The sequence below is a fragment of the Myotis yumanensis genome, unplaced genomic scaffold (genome assembly GCF_028538775.1).
Source record: "Myotis yumanensis isolate MYYU_CA2020_CCGP unplaced genomic scaffold, mMyoYum1.0.hap1 SCAF_23, whole genome shotgun sequence".
Classification (NCBI taxonomy): Eukaryota; Metazoa; Chordata; class Mammalia; order Chiroptera; family Vespertilionidae; genus Myotis; species Myotis yumanensis.
The window spans coordinates 11,342,015-11,361,909 of record NW_027223774.1 but is presented as its reverse complement, the minus strand read 5'-3'; the positions used below and the strand labels follow the sequence as shown (position 1 = coordinate 11,361,909).

General features: G+C 52.3%; 1 protein-coding gene across 2 annotated transcripts; it reads right to left on the bottom strand.

The window, feature by feature from the left end:
* Window positions 1-4,146: 4,146 nt before the first annotated feature.
* On the bottom strand, window positions 4,147-19,665 carry SLC1A5 (solute carrier family 1 member 5). Of its 2 annotated transcripts, none has more exons than XM_070401609.1 (8): window positions 18,534-19,665; window positions 16,626-16,668; window positions 16,151-16,192; window positions 14,819-14,979; window positions 11,195-11,428; window positions 10,185-10,379; window positions 9,927-10,058; window positions 4,147-7,893 (listed from the first exon to the last, which is right to left on the bottom strand). In XM_070401609.1, exons 1-8 carry the CDS (start codon window positions 19,109-19,111, stop codon window positions 7,665-7,667), a joined length of 1,614 nt encoding a protein of 537 aa, XP_070257710.1. In that variant the 5' UTR covers window positions 19,112-19,665; the 3' UTR covers window positions 4,147-7,664. The 2 variants fall into 2 exon arrangements, with proteins under 2 accessions (XP_070257710.1, XP_070257711.1); XM_070401610.1 differs by lacking the exon at window positions 18,534-19,665 and adding an exon at window positions 17,018-17,097.
* Between the last annotated feature and the right edge of the window lie 230 nt (window positions 19,666-19,895).

The window sequence follows — 19,895 nt, the reverse complement described above, 5'->3', positions numbered from 1 at the left end:
AAACAAACAAACAAAAAAAAACATTCTAACCAACTAAGCTACCCAGTCAGAGCATGCATCAAATTTTTAAGTATTTTTTTTTAGTTCTCAGAATAATAATCAAAATGATCTATCTATAGATTCATATTTCTTTAAGTTATGTGCACAGAACATAAGTTGAAGCTCAACTCATTTTTAACTTATTTAATTTTATTTCATTTAGAAATTGTTGGTGTGATTTCTTGATTGACACAGCACAGCACACACACACACACACACACGCATTACATATAACATATAATCTTGCCTTAGCTGTGATTTGATAAGGGAATCACATCAAATGCTTCTAGCAACTTCCCATAAAATTGCAAACCATTAGGTGACTTAAGATTTCAGTAGATAAAAAAGTTGCTCTTAGTATCAACCATAGTGTTTTGGTGTTTTCCCTTCGCCGTTCCAGAACATAACAGCAGCTACATTTAAAACTTTTCTACCCCTTATAATACAGTCTGATAGCTTTGTCTCGTCAATATTATCTTTATTACCAACTAATTATATGATAGAAAACCCATCACAACAATGAACTTGAAGTAATGAATTGCTATTACAATTTGACATTATTGCTCTCATACCATTCATCAGCCAGAAGTACTTCAATGCTTTAACCAGCACATCATACCGGCTCACACTAAGTAAATCTTGGCCTTACTTGTAAAGCCTGGTTAATAATTCTCTGAGCCCAGAGTCTAACTCCCTCTTCCTGCAGACTCAAAAGTGCTTTTTGTAAGGCGTGAACAGGTTCTGAATTTTCCAGGAAGTGCAGGTCCATGTAAAATGAGGGAAGCCTGCATCGCGTTTTGTTCAGAACTTGGCCAAAGGTTGTCAATGTTCAGAAGAATCACATTTGCACGGCTCCTGGCAATTAGGCACCAAGTCCACGTGTTGCCAGCCGTGTTGGGAGCTGCCTGCGCTGCAGGTGTAAACATCGGGCTACCTCCTTGGGCTCTGGGGATAGGCATTCCCAATTGAAATGCATGTTATAAATGCCTGCCCTTTTATTCCTCCTTTCACTTACACTTCGGACAATATGAGATTGTTTTTTAAATCGCGTGCAGGTGGGTTGGTTACATTATCCAGGAACTTTATTTCGGGAGAGCCAAGGGGACTTCCCCAGAGCTGACATTCAAGCCAGCGCATGCACGGTGGTGGCCACGCAGGTGGTTTAAACACGAAAACATTCCATTGTGGATGATGAATCCATTGGCAGATGGTCACGGCCATGCGTCCCCTGTTGTTACCCTCCTGGCTCCCCCTGGCGCCTCGCGCTGGCCCAGCAGCCAAGGGATTAACAAGGCACAGGAGGAGGGAAGGGGTCTGCATCCTGTTGGAGGGGACAATGCTTTTACTAAGCTGTAAATAGTGTGTGCATTGCCCTGGGCATTACAAAATGTGTGCTATGAAAAGTGAGGCCTGTGACCAAATGCACCTTTATACACAACAGCCCCCAACTGGGGGCTAGTAACAGATAGTACATCATCTAGACAAAGGCATACTCCTCCGCAATTAAAATAAAAAGGATGAACCGCTGATCCCAGGCAAAAACAACCCTCAAAAGCATCACGCGAAGTAAAAGAAGCCAGACGCCACCAAAAGCGACATACCGAGTCCGCTGTGAAACTCGAACCCTCAGTGACCCAGATCAGTGGTTGTCTGGGCCTGGGGGGCGGAGGCCGGCAAGTCTGCAAAGGAGCGCGGGGAGGTCTGGGGTGGCGGGGACATGGGGACGGGATGTATCTTGACGGTGGTGGTGGATTTTCACCAGTGTTTACATCTGTCAAACCTCATCCAATTGTCTACTTTAATGGATGCAGTTTATTGTATGTAACTTATACCTCAATAAGGTTGACCCACAAAAAGTGTGGGGGGGTGGGCAGGGGGGGAGGCCTACAGGCCTGGAAGCATTGGTCTGTCGCCAGGAGAGAGAAAACGGGGCCATGTCCCTGTGCTGCCTGACCCCCAGAATGCCACTCTGAGTCTGGAACCCAGGCCCAAGCTCTATCCAGGGCCAGCCTGAGCCCACCCTCCCCAGCCAGGCTCCTTGGAAGAAGCAAGAGGGCTGCCCCAGTCCCTGGCCAGATAGCTCAGTTGGTTAGAGCGTAGTGGCCATGTGCCAAGGTTGTGGGATTGATCCCCGGTCAGGGCACCTGCAAGAATCAACCAATGAATGCATGAATACTTAGGACAACAAATCGATGTTTCTGTAAAATAATTTTTTTTAATATATTTTTTTATTGATTTCAGAGAGGAAGGGAGAGAGAGAGATAGAAACATCAATGATGAGAGAGAATCATCACCAGCTGCCTCCTGCACTCCCCACACTAGGGATCGAGCCTGCAACCCGGGCATGTGCCCTGACCGGGAATTGAACCGTGATCTCCTGGTTCATAGGTCGACGCTCAACCACTGAGCCACACCAGCCGGGCTCTCTATAATCATTTTTTTTGTTTGTTTTAAGAGGGCTGTCCCAATAATAACAGAGGATTGGGCAATGGAAAAAGGGAGAGGGAGGTGAGCCTGGTCTAGGGAGTGGCCTCAAGGTGCATGCTTTTCCTTCTCTTATGCAACCTTCACCTTTGGCTGTGGCATAACAGCCATTGTCACCGGAGTGAAAGGCGGCCCTGTTTGCCCAAGGTCCCATCGCCAGCAGGTAGCAGAGGAGGGACCTGAACCAGCCTCCTGTAGCCAGGCAGTTCCTGTGTAGCTGGGGGCCAGTTCATTCATCCTGCAGACTGACTGGGTGCCCAGTATGCGCCAGGTCCTGTGTGTGCTCTGGGCAGACAGCAGGGAACAGGCCTAAGGCCCCTCCCTCCGGGAGCGCATATTCTAGCAGGGACCAAGTCTGGAGCCACCTAAGCCCCTGTCTACACCGAAGAGGCCTGAGATGGTTTCAGTCTTTTTTTTTTTTTTTAATTAATTAATTAATTTATTTTTTTAATTTATTCTTTTTTATTGATTTTTTAGAGAGGAAGGGAGAGAGATAGAGAGTTAGAAACATCGATGAGAGAGAAACATCGATCAGCTGCCTCCTGCACATCTCCCACTGGGGATGTGCCCGCAACCCAGGTACATGCCCTTGACCGGAATCGAACCTGGGACCCTTCAGTCCGCAGGCCGACGCTCTATCCACTGAGCCAAACCGGTCAGGGCGGTTTCAGTCTTTCTATATGACCTTAGATCATCGTTTTAGGCAAACTAGTGGCATGTACTCAGGTCATTTTAAAAATGGAACAGAAAAGGGTGGCTAAAGTAGTTTGGTGGAACTTGGCCCGGTTATATACCCTTTGTACACATACATATTGTGTATGTAGATAGTATATGTAATATATTGCATATGGAGGTATGTACCTCTTTAAACAGGCATCCCACACAATGTAAACTTAATCCATCCTCCAAAATACATTCAATAGAAAATTTGAGGATAAACAACAATTTTAAGCAGGGAAAATAATGCACTCATGTATGTAGATAGTATATGCAATATGTTGCATATATAGGTATGTACCTCTTTAAACAGGCATCCCACACAATGTAAACTTAATCCATCCTCCAAAAAGACATTCAATAGAAAATTTGAGGATAAACAACAATTTTAAGCAGGGGAAAACAATGCACTCGCTCTCAGCTTCCTCCAAAAACTCCACCACCAATTTCCCCAAATATTGACAAAACACTTAAATATTTCCGTAACAACCCACCAAGGACGTAACAACCCACCAAGGACGGAAAAAAAAACAATTACTTAACTACCCGACACTAATAAACTCATTAATTGGCTCTGTTTGTATGCAATCTACAAGTTTGCACAGAATCAGATAGGAGTTAAATTACCACACGGCAATGATCACGAGAGTAAATGGGGGAAGAGAAGATGCTAAAGATAATCCAGATGCCAGCGACTGCACGGGGACTGGTCTGCCTCCAGGCGCTGGCAGCAGGCTGCACCGGGACCCGGGAGATAAGATCAGAATGTGTAACTCGCTCCAGTCACACACAAGACAGGATCCTGTCGGGACAGGTGAGCAGCGGCCGGCGTCGCCCACATCCGGGACTCAGACGGGACTCACCAGTTAACTGCCACGCGTCCAAAACAGAAACCATCCCCACGCGCCACGATATTTTGAATTTAATTTTAAAAAAATCAATTTGCAATGAATATTACAAAAATAAATATATTACTCACAATTCGGGTGTTCTTGAAAATTCGCCCGAAAAATGATTTAGAAGTTTGTCAGGGCTGCCACTTAGGGAAAATATTTTTTTATAGAGGCGCCTGGCATGTGGGGAAGGGTCCGCCGCTTGCGTCTAGAGACACTTACGGTGTACAATGGGCTACGAGTTGGACAGCAGGTTCTTTTATTTAAATAACAAATTTGGGGTTAAAAGAGCAAATCGTTACTGGGACTGCTTGCAGTGAGAGTTCGGATATCAAGGGATCCCCGCCCTCTTACGTAAGTGATCACAGCGACAAGTGAATTTCTTCCTACGAGATGCACAACGTTTTTAACTGGAAGATAATCTGCATAGGAGACATGCACACCACTTAAGTGCACAGGTTCACTGATTTTTTCCAAACGTTCCCATCTGTGTGAGCATCACCCATATCAAGACATGTCACACCGGCTGCACCACAGAAGGTTCCCTTGCGCCCTCTCCCGGTCCCCGAGCACCCAAAAGACCACCACCGCTGGTCCTCTATCCCAGCGGTTCTCAACCTGTGGGTCGCGACCCCTTTGGCGGTCTGACGACCCTCTCACAGGGGTCGCCTAAGACCACCCTGCATATCAGATATTTATATGACGATTCATAACAGTAGCAACATTACAGTTATGAAGTAGCCACGAAAATAATTTTATGGTTGGGGGTCACAACATGAGGAATATGTTTAAAGGGCCAGAAGGTTGAGAACCACTGCTCTATCCTGTCCCAGGCCTTCATGTAAATAGAACTATATAGTATGTACCGTTTCTGGCTTCTTTCACGCCACATATTATCTGCGAGATGCACCCATGTTGAGTACAGTTGACCTTGAACAACAGGGGTGTTCGGGGCCCCGAGCCCCCATAAGTCAAACTTGATTTTCCCAGAACTTAAGTTGTCCCTCAGTATCCAGAGGACTGGTTCCAGGACCCCGTTGGATACGGAAATCCATGGACATTCAAGTCCCCTGTATGCATTGATCTAGTATATGACATAGAACAGGGGTCCTCAAACTACGGGCCCGCGGGCCACATGCAAATACAAATATTGTATTTGTTCCCGTTTTGTTTTTTTACTTCAAAATAAGATATGTGCAGTGTGCATAGGAATTTGTTCATAGTTTTTTGTTTTTTTAAAAATATATTTTATTGATTTTTTACAGAGAGGAAGGGAGAGAGACAGAGAGTTAGAAACATCGATCAGCTGCCTCCTGCACATCTCCCACTGGGGATGTGCCCGCAACCCAGGCACATGCCCTTGACTGGAATCGAACCCGGGACCTTTCAGTCCGCAGGCCGACGCTCTATCCACTGAGCCAAACCGGTTTCGGCCATAGTTTTTTTTTAAAACTATAGTCCGGCCCTCCAACCATCTGAGGGACAGTGAACTGGCCCCCTGTTTAAAAAGTTTGAGGACCCCTGACATAGAGCAATGCATACAGTCAGCCCTCTGCATCCAGACTCCCAAGAGATCAAAACAATGCAAGTATTTATTTATTTTCTTAATCTACGTATAAGTGGACCTTCGCAATTCAAACCCGTGTTGTTCGAGGATCAACTGTGTACCAGCACTTGCTTTTTTTGCCAAGCAGCCTTCAATCGCATAATGATCATTGTACCAGTTTATCCAAGGATTGTACCAGACTTCCTTCTGAATTTTGGCAATTATAAAGACAGAGGCTATAAACATTTGTACCCTGGTTTTTGTGTGAACAGAAGTTTTCATTTCTCTTGGGTAAATTCCCAGCAGTGGGGCTCCTGAGCTGTATGGGAAGTGTATGTTTTATTTTGATAAGGTTGCCTTAGCCGCCCTGGCCAAGTAGCTCAGTTGGTTAGAGGGTTGTCCCGATAGGCCAAGGTTGTGGGTTTGATCCCCTGGTCAGGGTACAAATAAGAAACAACCAACGGCCCTAGCCGGTTTGGCTCAGTGGATAGGGCATCGGCCTGCGGACTGAGGGGTCCCAGGTTCAATTCCAGTCGAGGGCACATGCCCAGGTTGCAGGCTCAACCCCCCGTAGGGGCGTGCAGGAGGCAGCCAAGCAATGATTCTCATCATTGATGTTTCTTTCTCTCTCTCCCTTTCCTTTTCTCTCTGAAATCAATAAAAATATATTTTTTTAAAAAAAGAATCAACCAAGGAATGCATAAATAAGTGGAACAACAAATAGATGTTTCTCTCCCTCTCTAAAAATAAAGAAAAGACTGCCTAGCCACTTTCCAAAGTGACTGGACCGTTCTGCACTGCCACCAGAAATGCATGGGCTCCGTCCAGCTGCGCCACATGCCCGACAGGACGTGGCGTGTGTGTGTTGCCATCCCGGTAGGCGTGCATGGCATCTCCTGGTGGTTGCCCATACTGTTGACGGACAGACATTTCCCTGAAGTGCCACTTATCCTGTTTTTTTCTTTTGTTTGTTTGTTTTTTAATATATTTTATTGATTTTTCACAGAGAGGAAGGGAGAGGGAATAGAGAGAAACATTGATGAGAGAGAAACATCAATCAGCTGCCTCCTGCACATCTCCCCACTGGGGATGTGCCTACAACCAAGGTACATGCCCTTGACCGGAATCGAACCTGGGACCCTTGAGTCCGCAGGCCGACACTCTATCCACTGAGCCAAACCGGTTAGGGCATACCCTGTTTGTTTTTTATTCCTGTGTAGCTAGGGCTTCTCGTCAAATTCTTAAAAACATCTGATTAGATATACTTGACAACTTTTTTTTTCTTTTTGTTAATCCTCACCCAAGGATATATTATCCATTGATTTTTAGAGAGTGGAAGGGAGGGGGAGAGACAGAGAGAAACATCCATTGGTTGCCTCCTGAATGCGCCTGAGGTATGTGCCCCTGACCGGAATCGAACTCGTGACCCTTCAGTCCATGAGACGGACGCTCTAACCACTGAGCAAACTGGTCAGGGCTTGGCAATGTTATTGCTAAAAAATGTCCTCTGGAGTGACAGCAGTGTTTGTCCTCAGTCTCCCCCTACCCAGAGTTCCCGGGACAGGGTGGAGCGTACCGTGGATCGCAGCACCCACACACACCCACACACCCCAAAATAACCAGCACAGGAGCCAGCACATGTGGGAACATCCCATCAAAGAGGCCACAGTTCCACGTGGCGACCTGTGCCCTGTACCACGCCCTGAGATGGGGGGCCAGGACGCCGCTTCTCCATTTGCTGTTTCGTAACCTTGGGTGGGGGGGCAGGAGTTGAGATCAGGGAGGTTTGGGGAGACATTCACACCCACATACACGTATGTCCTAGCAGCAAAGCCTCACCGATCTGGGGCAGGGGAGGGAGGCTGGGCCCCTGGCTCCCCGGAGTGTACGGGCAGGGCCGCCAGAGCCCCAGCGTGTCCCTTTATCCATCTCGTGCGATTTGAATGTCCAAAGTGCCCCATCGGCAGGGAAGGTCCCTCCTGGGCTTACATGACCGACTCCTTCTCGAAGCCGTCAGCATCCGCAGCAGGTCTCGGGTAGCTTTTGAGGAGGGGGTTCCCCTCCTCAATGGGGACTGACACCGGATCCACACACGTCTTCACCTCGAGCAGCTGGGGCACCGAGCTCGCGGGCTTCGTCCGATCCACGTAATGCTGGAGGAGGCCCGCACCAAAGGCGTCGCCTTCCACGTTGAGGACGGTACAGGACCGGTCCCTGAAAGGGGAGGAGTGACGGGGACATGAGTGGGAGGGGTGGGGCCGAGGCCCAGCTCTCCCCCGTCTCTCCCGGGAATCACCAAGTCCCCATCACACCGCCCTACACAGAACCCTATGCTATGGCCCCGGGCCCCGGGCATCCCTCCACCCTCCAGGATGCCACTGATCCCTCCTCCTAGAGCAGTGGTTCTCAACCTTCTGGCCCTTTAAATACAGTTCCTCATGCTGTGACCCAACCATAAAATTATTTTCGTGGCTACTTCACCACTGTCATGTTGCTACTGTGATGAATCGTCATGTCAATATCTGATCTGCAGGATGGTCTCAGGCGACCCCCGTGAAAGGGTCGTTCGACCGCCAAAGGGGTCGCGACCCACAGGTTGAGAACCGCTGTCCTAGGGCCTCAAAGCCCCCACCCCCCTCGCCTCTGGAATGCCAAAGTGTCCCATCATATTTCCTCTGCCTCTGAACCCCAAAGGTCTCCTCCTCTGTCCTCTCCAGACCCTATTGATCCTTCTTCCAATAAAACAAGATTTGTTCCTTCTGGAACCTCAAAGTCACCCCGTCCTTCTCTTGGGGCCCCAGAAGACCCTCCACCTCCACCTCTCCTCTTCCCCCTGAAACACCGAGTTCTTCTTCAGGCCTTTCTCCTCCTTAGAGTCCTAAGGGTCTGTTTCTTTCCTCTTGATGCTTTCTGTGTGTATGCGACATTTTAGAAAATGGAACTACAATTCACATATCATAAAATCACCCATTAAAAAGTGGACAGCCCAGCCCTGGCTGGTTTGGCTCAGTGGATAGAGGGTCAGCCTGTGGACTGAAGGGTCCCAGGTTCGATTCCAGTCAACGGCACATGCCTAGGTTGCGGGCTCAATCCCCAGTAGGGGGCATGCAGGAGGCAGCCGATCAATGATTCTCTCTCATCGTTGATGTTTCTATCTCTCTCTCCCTCTCCCTTCCTCTCTGAAATCAATAAAATATATATATATTTTAAAAAGGGGGGCAATGGGGGGATAAGGACACATATGTAATACCTTAATCAATCAAAAAAAAAGTATACAGCCTACTGGTTTTTAGTATATTCAGAATTGTGCAACCATCACCACTATTTAATTCCAGAGTATTTTTACCACTCCAAAAATAACGCCCCACACCCATTAAGCAGCTATTCCCCCAGCCCTAGGCAGCCACTAATCTACTTTATATAGATTTGCCTATTCTGGGCATTTCATAGAAATGGAGTCATAGGCCATGTGGTCCTCTGAGTGTGGCTTCTCTCGCTCAGCATAATGCCCTCAGGGCCACCCATGAGGTCACATGGATGTATCAGTGCTCCATCCTGTAGTCCATCGGATGGACAGGTGACATTTTGTCTCTCTCTTCACCTGCTGGTGGACATGTGGGTTGCTTCTACCTGTTCGCTTTTATGAATAGTGATTAACAGAATAACATACTATGAACATCTGTGTACAAGTGTTTGTGGACATGTTTTCAAGTCTCTTGGGTATAAACCTAGGAGTGATACTGCTAAGACCTATGGTAATTCTCTACCTAACTTGAAGCCAAACTGTTTCCAATCTTGTATGCTCTTAGTAGCTTAATACAGATAGCTACCAATTATGTCTGCAGCATTTACAACTTACTAGGGGCTCTCGTAAGCAAGTTGCGTTTAAGTCATCTGCTCTCAAGGAGGGACTATTCTCCCCATTTTACAGATGGAGAAACTGAGGCGGAGAGTAAATACGAGCCCAAGGCCATACTAGCCGGCAGGGGTGGCGCTGGGATTTGACACAAGCAGCCTGACCTACGGGTCCACTCTATTACACACAAGCCCCAAGACCCCTTCCTTCCTTCCTTCTTTCCTTCCTTCCTTCCTTCCCTCTGACCTGATGCTCAAGGTCCCATCCCCTTGCCTCTAAAACTCCTGCCTTCCTCTCCTCTTCTGCCCAGAGGCTCTCCATGACCCTCTTCCTCGTCCGCTTCCCCGGGAGGACCCCTGAGCCCCCCCTGGAGCCCCAAACCCACACTCACACTAGCCAGTCCACAGCCAGGATCCAGGAGATGTCGACCGGCAGCCCGACTGCCTCCAGGATGATGGCCAGGGTGAGGACGCCTCCAGCAGGGATGCCCGCGGCGCCCACGCTGGACGCTGTGGCGGTGACCCTGGTTGGGGGGGGAGAGGGGAGGTCAGGGAGGGGTCTCCCAGTGGGAGAAGCTACCGCAGGAGCCCTGCTCCGCCAGCCCGTGTCCACTCTCAGGGGAGGGGTCAGCGGGCCAACCCACACTCACAAGATGGTGATGATCTTCACGAAGTCCAAGGGGAGCTGCTTGTTCTGGGCGATGAACACCGCGGCCACACACTGGAAGAGCGCGGCGCCGTCCATGTTGACGGTGGCGCCGATGGGCAGGATGAAGCGGCAGATGTGCTTAGCGACGCCGTTCTTCTCCTCCACGCACTTCATCATCAGCGGTAAAGTGGCGGAGCTGCGGGGGGACCACAGATCAGGCGCCCAGGCCTGGCCCCGCCCACCCACCAAGCCCCGCCCACCCACCAAGCCCTGCCCACACCGCCCCGCCTCCCCGGCCCACGCCCCGCCCACCAGTCTGGGCACGCCCACCCACTGCCTCCATCCACAGGCTTCCCAGGGCCAGAAGGTACTAGGGATCCCGTAGACCAGTGGTTCTCAACCTCGGCTGCACATTAGAATCACCTGGGAATCTTTTTAAAATCCTGATTTCTGGGCCTCATTCTCCGGAAATTCTGTTTCTTTGTTATGGGGTGGGGGCCACAACATTAGTAACAAAGAAACATGTGGGCGTCCTGGGCACGCCGCTACTCAAAATACACACAAAAATTCATACCTAGATTCTATAATGTCTCAGCTCACTGGCTCCCACCTGCTATCTCCACCGAGAATGGACCTCAGCTGAGAATTACTAACTCTCTTGGGGGTTGCCACGGCGGGGATGGTCCCCTCCTGAGGGACAGGCTCAGCTGAGAACGTGGAAAGAGCTCCCAGAGGTTGGATCTGGAGTGGAGCACTAGTCGTCATTGTCCTCCCTCCTTGCCCCGCTAGGCCTTGGCGGGAAGGAAGGGTTCTCAGGAAGGAAGAAATCTCTAAGGCAGTAGTTTCCTAATTTTAGGGGGGCTGGGATCCGGGACCTTAGGAGAGACTTGGGAAAGTCCAGCCCCTGTGTCCAGGCCCAACGTCCCCAAACACAGAAGTCCAGGGGCCTTCAGACATGACATGGGATGCCTGCTCCAGGTCCCTTGGCTCTAAACCGCCCCGAGGTCACACCTGGAGGCGGTCCCGAAGGCGGTGGCCAGCGGTGTCATGATGCCCCACAGGAAGCGGTAGGGGTTCTTCCGAGTGAAGAGGAAGTAGATGAGGGGCAGCACCAGGAGCCCGTGGATGGCGTGGCCCAGCAGGCAGCACAGGATGTATTTGCCGAGTTTGGCGAAGAGCTTCCCCACGTCGTCCCCCTCCGCGATCTTGCTGGCCACCAGGAACAAGATGCCCACGGGGGCATACCTAACACCCAGGAGACAGAGGGCAGCCTCTGAGCACGTGCCCACTCAGGGCCAGGCACTGGGCCCCACACACAGCCTGGCCACTGGCCCCCTCGGAGTCAGGAGGCGCCCGGAGCTGTGTCTGTGGGAGCCCGGCACCTCCCCTGCCCTCCTCGAGCCCTCTCCCCTTGGAGATAGCGTGGCCAGGAGATCAAAGGAGCCTGGGTGCCCTGACCTGTTTGGCTCAGTGGCTCGTCGGCCTGCGGACTGAAGAGTCCCAGGTTTGATTCCGGTCAAGGGCATGTACCTTGGTTTCGGGCACATCCTCAGTAGGGGGTGTGCAGGAGGCAGCTGATCCATGTTTCTCTCTCATCGATGTTTCTAACTCTCTATCTCTCTCCCTTCCTCTCTGTAAAAAATCAATATATATATATATATATATTTTTAAAGGAGCCTGGGTGCTTCCCTCGCCACTTGGAGTAGCGTCACCAACCAGATCTGGACTCAACACATGACGGAGAGAGAAGCACGCACCATGAGTGAGTCATTTACGATTCCCGGGTTCCTTTGTTTCAGCAGCTGGTATGACTTACACCAATATGATCTCTCACCACATCGTGAAAAAGGAGAAGACCATGGCTCACGTCTTAACGACAGCTCGAAGGCATGAAGCCTGTACGATGTGCTGAGCCCCCGAGTGTGACAGAACCGTCCCCACCAGGGAGCTCCTTTCTCGAGTCTCTTACAGCTACCACCGAATTAACAACATTTGATAGGTCCCCGTAACGCAGCAACAGTAATGCTCCCAACCTCATAGGAATGCTGAGAGGACGAAAGGAGATGCCAGTGGAAATGAGCTGAGTGCTTTTTAATAATTCATCTATAAACTTCAGCACCCTCTCCTGGAGGGAAGATCCCGGGGTGCTTATGCCTCCCGGCCAGGAGGCCCCCCAGGATTGCCTCCAGGACGGCTTGATCGCTATTACCAGGTGTCTCCCAAACCCTTTTCCTCTTTAGTAAGAGAGCAAAGGCACCGTTTCCCAGCAACCTGTGCCCCTGGGTTTGGCCAAATGCCCATGTTCTGGCCAGTGAGCGATGCCAAGAAATTATACAAGTCAAGTACTGGATACATATTAGCTAACATTGTTTTCTGCCAGCCTGCTATAAGTCAGGCACTGTCCCAGGCACTTTACACGTATTAACTTTGTGTGTATGTGTGTCTGTGTGTATTAACTTTTTTGTGCCTGGTCCGCTCAGCCCCATTTGCCAGGTAGGGAAACTGAGGTACAGAGGGAGAAGTAACTGGTTTTCGGGCACAGCTAAGAAGTGGCCATGTCGCCTAACCGGTGTGGCTCAGTGGATAGAGCATCGGCCTGCGGACTGAAGGGTCCCAGGTTCGATTCCAGTCAAGGGCATGTACTTTGGTTGTGGGCACATCCCTGGTGGGGAGTGTGCAGGAGGCAGCTAATTGATGTTTCTCTCTCATTGATGTTTCTGACTCTCTATCCCTCTTCCTTCCTCTCTGTAAAAAATCAATAAAACATATATTTAAAAATAAATAAATAATAATAAAAAAAAAGAAGTGGCCATGCCGATAATGGGAACCAGGCCACCCAGCTCTGACCTACAACACATCACTGCCTCTCCAGCAAAGTGCTCTTATTAGTCAAGCTGCACTTGATTCCCGCACAGCAGCTTCTTAGATGCCGGCTGCACTGGAATCAGGTGGGCGGGGTATAGGGCTTGTTAAAAACCCAGCAGCTTGCCCTAGCCAGTTTGGCTCAGTGGATAGAGTGTCAGCCTGCATACTGAAGGGTCCCAGGTTCGATTCCGGTCAAGGGCACATGTCCGGGTTGTGGCTCAATCCCTAGTAGGGGACATGCAGGAAGCAGCCAGTCAATGATTCTCTCTCATTTATGTTTCGGGCTTGATCCCCAGTGTGGGGTGTGCAGGAGGCAGTCCATCAATGATTCTCTCTTATCATTGATGTTTCTAACTCTCTCCCTCTCCCTCCTTCTCTGAAATCAATAAAAATATATATTTTTTAAAATTCAGCAACCCCCTCCTAATTTCTGACCTTTAGATCCAGGGCGGGGCCTGAGAATCAGTGTGAGGCTGGGGAGGGGACAAGTAGGGAAGCCAGAGGCCTGTGAACATGTTTTTATCTCTCATTAACTAAGGTCATTTAACAAAACCCATAATGTAAGAGCTGTAGTTATAGTAAGTGAATGCTCAGTAGGGCCAGGCACTTAAAACACTTTTTAAGTGCTTTCTTGACCTATACCCAGTCACTTGTTTCATCTTTGTGATAACCCTATAAAGCCAGTACTATTTTATGTTATTTTATTTTATTATTCCTCACCCAAGGATATTTCTCCATTGATTTTTAGAGAAGAGTGGAAGAGAGAGGGAAAGACAGAGAGAAATATCGATGTGAGAGAAACACATCTATTGGTTGCCTCCGGCAGGCACCCCAACCAGGGGCAGGGAGGAGCCTGCAACCCAGATATGTGCCCTTGACTACAATGGAACCAGGGACCCTTCAGTCTGCAGGACGACGTTCTATCCACGGAAGCCAAACCGGCTAGGGCAGTGGGTGCAATTTTAGATCATTGATCCAAAAGCAGATATTTGATTACCTTTAAATCTAAAACTGGGATGTGTTTGCCAGGCTGTGGCTATAGCTTGGCTGTGTTTTTGTCACCTTCCAGTAAGATCAAGGTGCTAGGCCGAAACCGGTTTGGCTCAGTGGATAGAGCGTCAGCCTGGGGACTCAAGGGTCCCAGGTTCGATTCCGGTCAAGGGCATGTACCTGGGTTGCGGGCACATCCCCAGTGGGAGATGTGCAGGAGGCAGCTGGTCGATGTTTCTCTCTCATCGATGTTTCTAATTCTCTATCTCTCTCCCTTCCTCTCTGTAAAAAATCAATAAAATATATTAAAAAAAAAAAAAAAAGATCAAGGTGCTAGTATCAGTCTAAGCCAGTGATGGCGAACCTATGACACGCGTGTCAGAGGTGACACGCGAACTCATTTTTTTGGTTGATTTTTCTTTGTTAAATGGCATTCAAATATGTAAAATAAATATCAAAAATATAAGTCTTTGTTTTACTATGGTTGCAAATATCAAAAAATTTCTATATGTGACACGGCACCAGAGTTAAGTTAGGGTTTTTCAAAATGCTGACACGCTGAGCTCAAAAGGTTCGCCATCACTGGTCTAAGTTTTCATGGAATACAGCACTGTCCTTACTTTATAATGAGGAAACTGAGGCACAGAGAGGGTAAGTCACTTGCCCAATGTCACACAGCCCTGGGATGGTCAATGCTGGATTTGAATCCAGGCCTTCTGGCTCTAAGAAGTGCACAGGTCACCCCATCCTACACCCCAAGCCCCCTCTTCCACCACCTACCACATGATCCAGGAGACCAGCACCATGGTGGCGTCGTTGAAGGAGTTGAAGAAGCGGATGAGCAGCTCCCCCTCAGGCCCCAGCTTCCGCAGGCACACGCCAAAGGCGATGGCAAACACCACCAGGCCCAGGATGTTCATACCCTCCACCTCACCCGCCGCCTTTGGGCAAGGAACAGATGGAGATGGAAGGGGGATGCTCAGTCAACTTGCAAACTCACTGAGGGCCTGTCCTAGGCAGTACTGGGACCCATCAACTCAGGTCCCTTCCTACCAAGGCTCAGGGTGGTCCAGGTCCAGGGGAAACAGACCTACGACCATGAATCACCCAGAGTGGGCAGGGTTGAAATCGGAGATCCCTGGGGAGTGTGGGAACTGAGGGGGTAGGGGTTTTTGCCAAGTCAGGAGTGTGGGTAATCAGGGAGGGCTTCCTGGAGGAAGGGGCTGAGACCTGGAGGACAGCAAGGATGAACCAGGTAAAGAAGGGGTGGCAGAAAGTTCTAGAGCAGTGGCTCTCAACCTTCCTAATGCCGCGACCCTTTAATACAGTTCCTCATGTGGTGGTGACCCCCAGCCATAAAATTATTTCTGTTGCTACTTCATAACTGTAATTTTGCTACTGTTATGAATCGTCATGTACATATCTGATCTGCAGGATGTCTTTTCATTGTCACAAATTGAACATAATTAAAGCATAGTGATTCATCACAAAAACAATATGTAATTATATATGTGTTTTCCGATGGTCTTAGGCGACCCCTGTGAAAGGGTCGTTCGACCCCCCAAAGGGGTCGCGACCCACAGGTTGAGAACCGCTGTTCTAGAGAGAGGAAATAATTTGCAACAGCGTAGAAATGAGAGCAACCTGGGCGTTCAAAAAGCAGAAAGAAACCCACTGTGTCTGAAGTGGAATGAGTCGGGCAGAATCACGAGATGAGACTGGGAGGGCGGCGGGGCAGGGGTCTGACCTCACAGTGTCCTATGCTCTGTGGCCAGGAGCCCAGCTTTCTTCTGAGGGCACCCGGGGCTTTGAGCAGGGGGGAGGCAGGGACCGGCTTGAACTTTAAAAAGACCACTTCGGCTGCCAGGCCCGGGGCAGATCTGGGAGGAGGCCAGGAAGGGGGTTGGTGGGGGAGGGGGGGGGTGGAACAAGAGCCTGGACCACAGTGGGGAGTGGGGGAGAAGAGGGGTCAACATGGAGACTCCAGAGAGGCAGAGGGACTGACACTGGAGAAAGGCTGCACAGAGTTTAAAACCAAATTACACAGCAAATGCTAGACAACCAGGGGGTAAAAACAGAGGCTAGGGCCCCCCACCCTTCTCCTGCGCTCACCTTCACATAGGTTCCGTTGTCCTTTGTGTAGTAGGTAGAGTACTGCAAGGGGATTGGGAAGCGTCAGTGTCACACTCATCCAGGGCCGCCCCGCGCCCCCCCCCCCCCACCCGTACGGGCTCCTATAACGCCCAGACGTCCCTTCACACATCATCTCATCCCCTCCCACCAGCAGCCCCACTGTGATAAGACTGCTCATGCCCCTTTCCTGGTTTCGAGGTTCAGAGAAGTAAAGGCACTTGCCCAGCATCACACAGCTAGAATTAGAACCCCGCGGGCGCTTGGGAGCCCGTATCCTCATTTGTGGGTGAGGGGCGTGGATGGCTTTCAGAGGTCACCCCAGAACCCTGAAATAGTGCCTGTAAATACGTGGGCCGGTACCACCCACACAAGCACCAAGGGGCTGCCACTGGCTGTCTTCCTCCCTGCGCACCCCCTCCCCCCTGGGGATTCCCCCACCCCCTCCAGGACTCACTGAGCGGAAGGTTGCGGATACCAGGTTGGAAGGGAAGAGATTTCTGTAAAGATAGACATGGGGGCGGTTATTAGATACCACATGGGGGAAGTGGGGGGGTATCTGTGGGGCTGGGTTGGCCTCCTGAGGTGGCAGAACCTTGTAAGCCTGCTCATTGCCCCCAAATGTGTGCCCCCCACCCCCCGTGCCTCAGCTAGGTTCGGTCAGGCAGAGCCGAACCTGGCCTGCACAGTTACAGGGCGTGGGAGGGAGCTGGTCTCCCAGGGCCCCAGTAGGCTGTCATCCTAACCCCAAAGGATTTCCGTGCCGGGTCAGAAATGCTGGCTTCCCCAGGCAGTCTGGGGCAGGGTCACCTTTGGCCTCAGCTCCACCCCAAGAGGCAAACTTAATACCCTGGACATCTTGCATCAGCCACTTCCTCCGAGAAAAGGGCAGGCTGGCCCTGGGGGCTGGCGGGCGGCTCTGGGCGTTGGGAAGAGGTGGGACAGAGGGAGACAAGAGACGGCTGTGTGCGTCATGAATGTGCATCTGTGTTCCCGCGGCCGCTTTCATGATAGGACGTGCGTGTGTGTGACAGTTGGGGCGAGCCCAGCTGTCAGTGTGCCACATCGCAGCCCTGGCCGCGTGTCTGCGTGTCTGTGTCCAGCTGTGTCGCTCAAGATATTTCAGCCGAGTCTGGGAGTGGCTGGCTGAAACAGATAGAGAATTACAGCTGTTCTGGCACATGGGGAGGCCCTTCGGCATAAACAGCCTTGGGGGGGGGGGGGTGTGTGCAGGTGGGCTGGTGCTCACCCTGGCCAGCCAGGGCGGGCCAGGCCCCAGCTAATCTCCCCGTGCCAGGAGGTGCCACCCACTGCAGCGTCTGGGGTGAGTTTCCCATCTCCGGCGGCACAGAGGCCGCAAGAGGCTGGGGCACCCCAGTTCCGTGACTCATCATCTACCTCCACCACTTCCAGGAAGTCCCCCGCCAACCCGGGAGACACTGAGTCAGCAGGCCCCCAAGGCGAGGCCATGTGGACCCAGCAGTCTGTCCTCTTTAAAAGGACGGAGGACCGTTCTTGGGGGTAAGGGAGGGAGGGGCTTGGGGAGCAGAGGCCAGAAGGAGAAGAATCTGCCCCCTTGGTAACGGACCCCCTTCTGGCACCCAGGAGGGGATGGAATGGAAAGTGGTGGAGGTGGCAGGACTTACCAGAAACAGACCCTGAGTGGCCAGATGACCACCCCATCGGTACTTCACTGACACTTCCCAAAATACTGAATATTGAAAACTTCCTAAGCAAATACTCTCAAGGTTTTATTATTATTATTATTTGCGTAACTAATTCACTTCATTGTGCTGATGGGGTGGTCACAATCATCTGGCCACTCAGTGTATGTCGGGGAAGCCACCAGGGCCCAGCTGAACGGGGTGGGAAGGGAGGCTGAGAAAAGAGCCTGGGGGTCTGGGGGTCACGTGGCATGGGAAGCCCTGGGACTAGGAAGAGACCTGGTGGGGATCATGGGATCTATCCGGACCCTGGACTCAAACCTTCATCCAGAAGCCCCTCCGGTAGCCCTTGGCCACCAAAAGTCCCCTTGGGAATCCTCAGGATCCCCTCCCCTGATAGGAGAGCCCCTCTATGTCCCCCAAGCATTACTTTCCCTTTTCTCTGTAAGCACCCTCAGGTGGGGTCCCCCCTTATGTCTTCAGTCCCCCACATTTAGAAGCCTCCTTCCCGGGGAATCTCTTCTCCCCCTTGAAAGACCAGAGCTCCCCCAGCCTCCCCTACAATTTCCCGAGGCCCTGGAGGTCTCCACCCCCGCTCCTGGCCGCGCCCCGACTCCCGCCATCCCGAACACCATTCCCTCCCCACGTGGCTAAAGTCCCCTCTTCCCCGCTCCCCTCCCCCGGCGGCGGCCGGTTCTGACCTCACAAGATCCAAGAAGGAATCCAGCACCTCCTTGCTGGGGACCGTGTCTTGCGAGACGTCGCTCGGGACAGAAGCGTTGCCGATGGCTGTGCCGGCGGCGGTGCCGGCGACTCCGGGCTGCAGAGCCAGCGCGATGCCCACGCCGAGCGCGGACGCTATGAGTGTGGTGACCAGGAAAAAGAGCAGCGCCCAGGCGCCCATGCGCCCCAGAGCGCTCGGGTCCAGGCTGGCGGCGCCGCCGATCAGGCTGCACACCACCAGCGGCAAGATGATCATCCGCAACAGGCGAAGCAGCAGCTCCCCGGGGAAGGCGAAGGCCGCCTGCCGCGCGGGGCCCAGCGCCGCCGAGCCGCCGGACGCGGACACCCCCAGCCCCAACGCCACGCCCGCCACCACGGACACCACGGTCAGCAGCACCAGCAGGTTGGCGCGAAGGCAGCGGAGCACCCGGTCCCGGGAACAGCAGCCGCCTCCCGCCGCGCCGGGGTCCTCTTTTGGCACCGACGCCGGGACCCCGTTCGCGGGGGGCTTCGCGGCCGGCCACGTGGGGGCTCCCGTCGGCGGATCGGCCACCATCGTGAACACCCCGGGTTTTCTTAGAGCCTGGAAGCTGGGCGGGCTCGGGGCTTCTGCCTCGGACGACGCCGACGTTCCTTAGAGCGGAGCTGGGTAGCAGCTGGGGGCTGCAGCGCAGTGTCCCTGGCGCGTGTTCACGGCGCCCAAGTTCCTGGTTCTTGGCAGATGGGAGTGTCTGAGGTCGCGAGGCTGGCGCTGGGGCTCCCCTGCTCTGCGGCTGTGTCCGGAGCCCGAGAGCTGGGTTTCTTGGCCGTGGGAGTGGGGATCCGGGAGTTTCTGCAGGACTGGGGTCCTTGACGCGTGGCGCAGTTCCCCGTGGCGCAGATACCGGACGCCTGGATCCGGGAGGCGGGGACCTGGAGTACCTGGTCCTGGAAGCGGAGGCCTCGGGAGCCTGGGTCTGGGGGCGGTAAACGGAGCTGCGGGGAGAGGAGAACCAGGTTCGTGGGTCCGGGAAGGGAGGTCCAGGCCCCTGGGCGCGGAAGGCGGCGGTCCGGGACCCCGGGAGAGAACCGCTGCCAGCCCAGAGCAGCTCAGCCCGCCCGCCGCGTGGCTCCCAGCTCGCTCGGCGGAAGCTGCTACGATTAATAGTGAAGTGAAGCCGAAGCTGGAGCGGGCGGGGGCCGATCCGCGGGCTCCGATTGGCCGCGGCGCGCCCAGCCCGGGAGCCGGGGCGGAGTCCCCTTAGGGAGCCGAATACCCAGGACCGTATCCAGGGGCGGGGCCTGAGGGGGCGGCGCCCGAAAAGGGAGGGGTGTGGGGGTCTCCAGAAACTGCCGGTGAT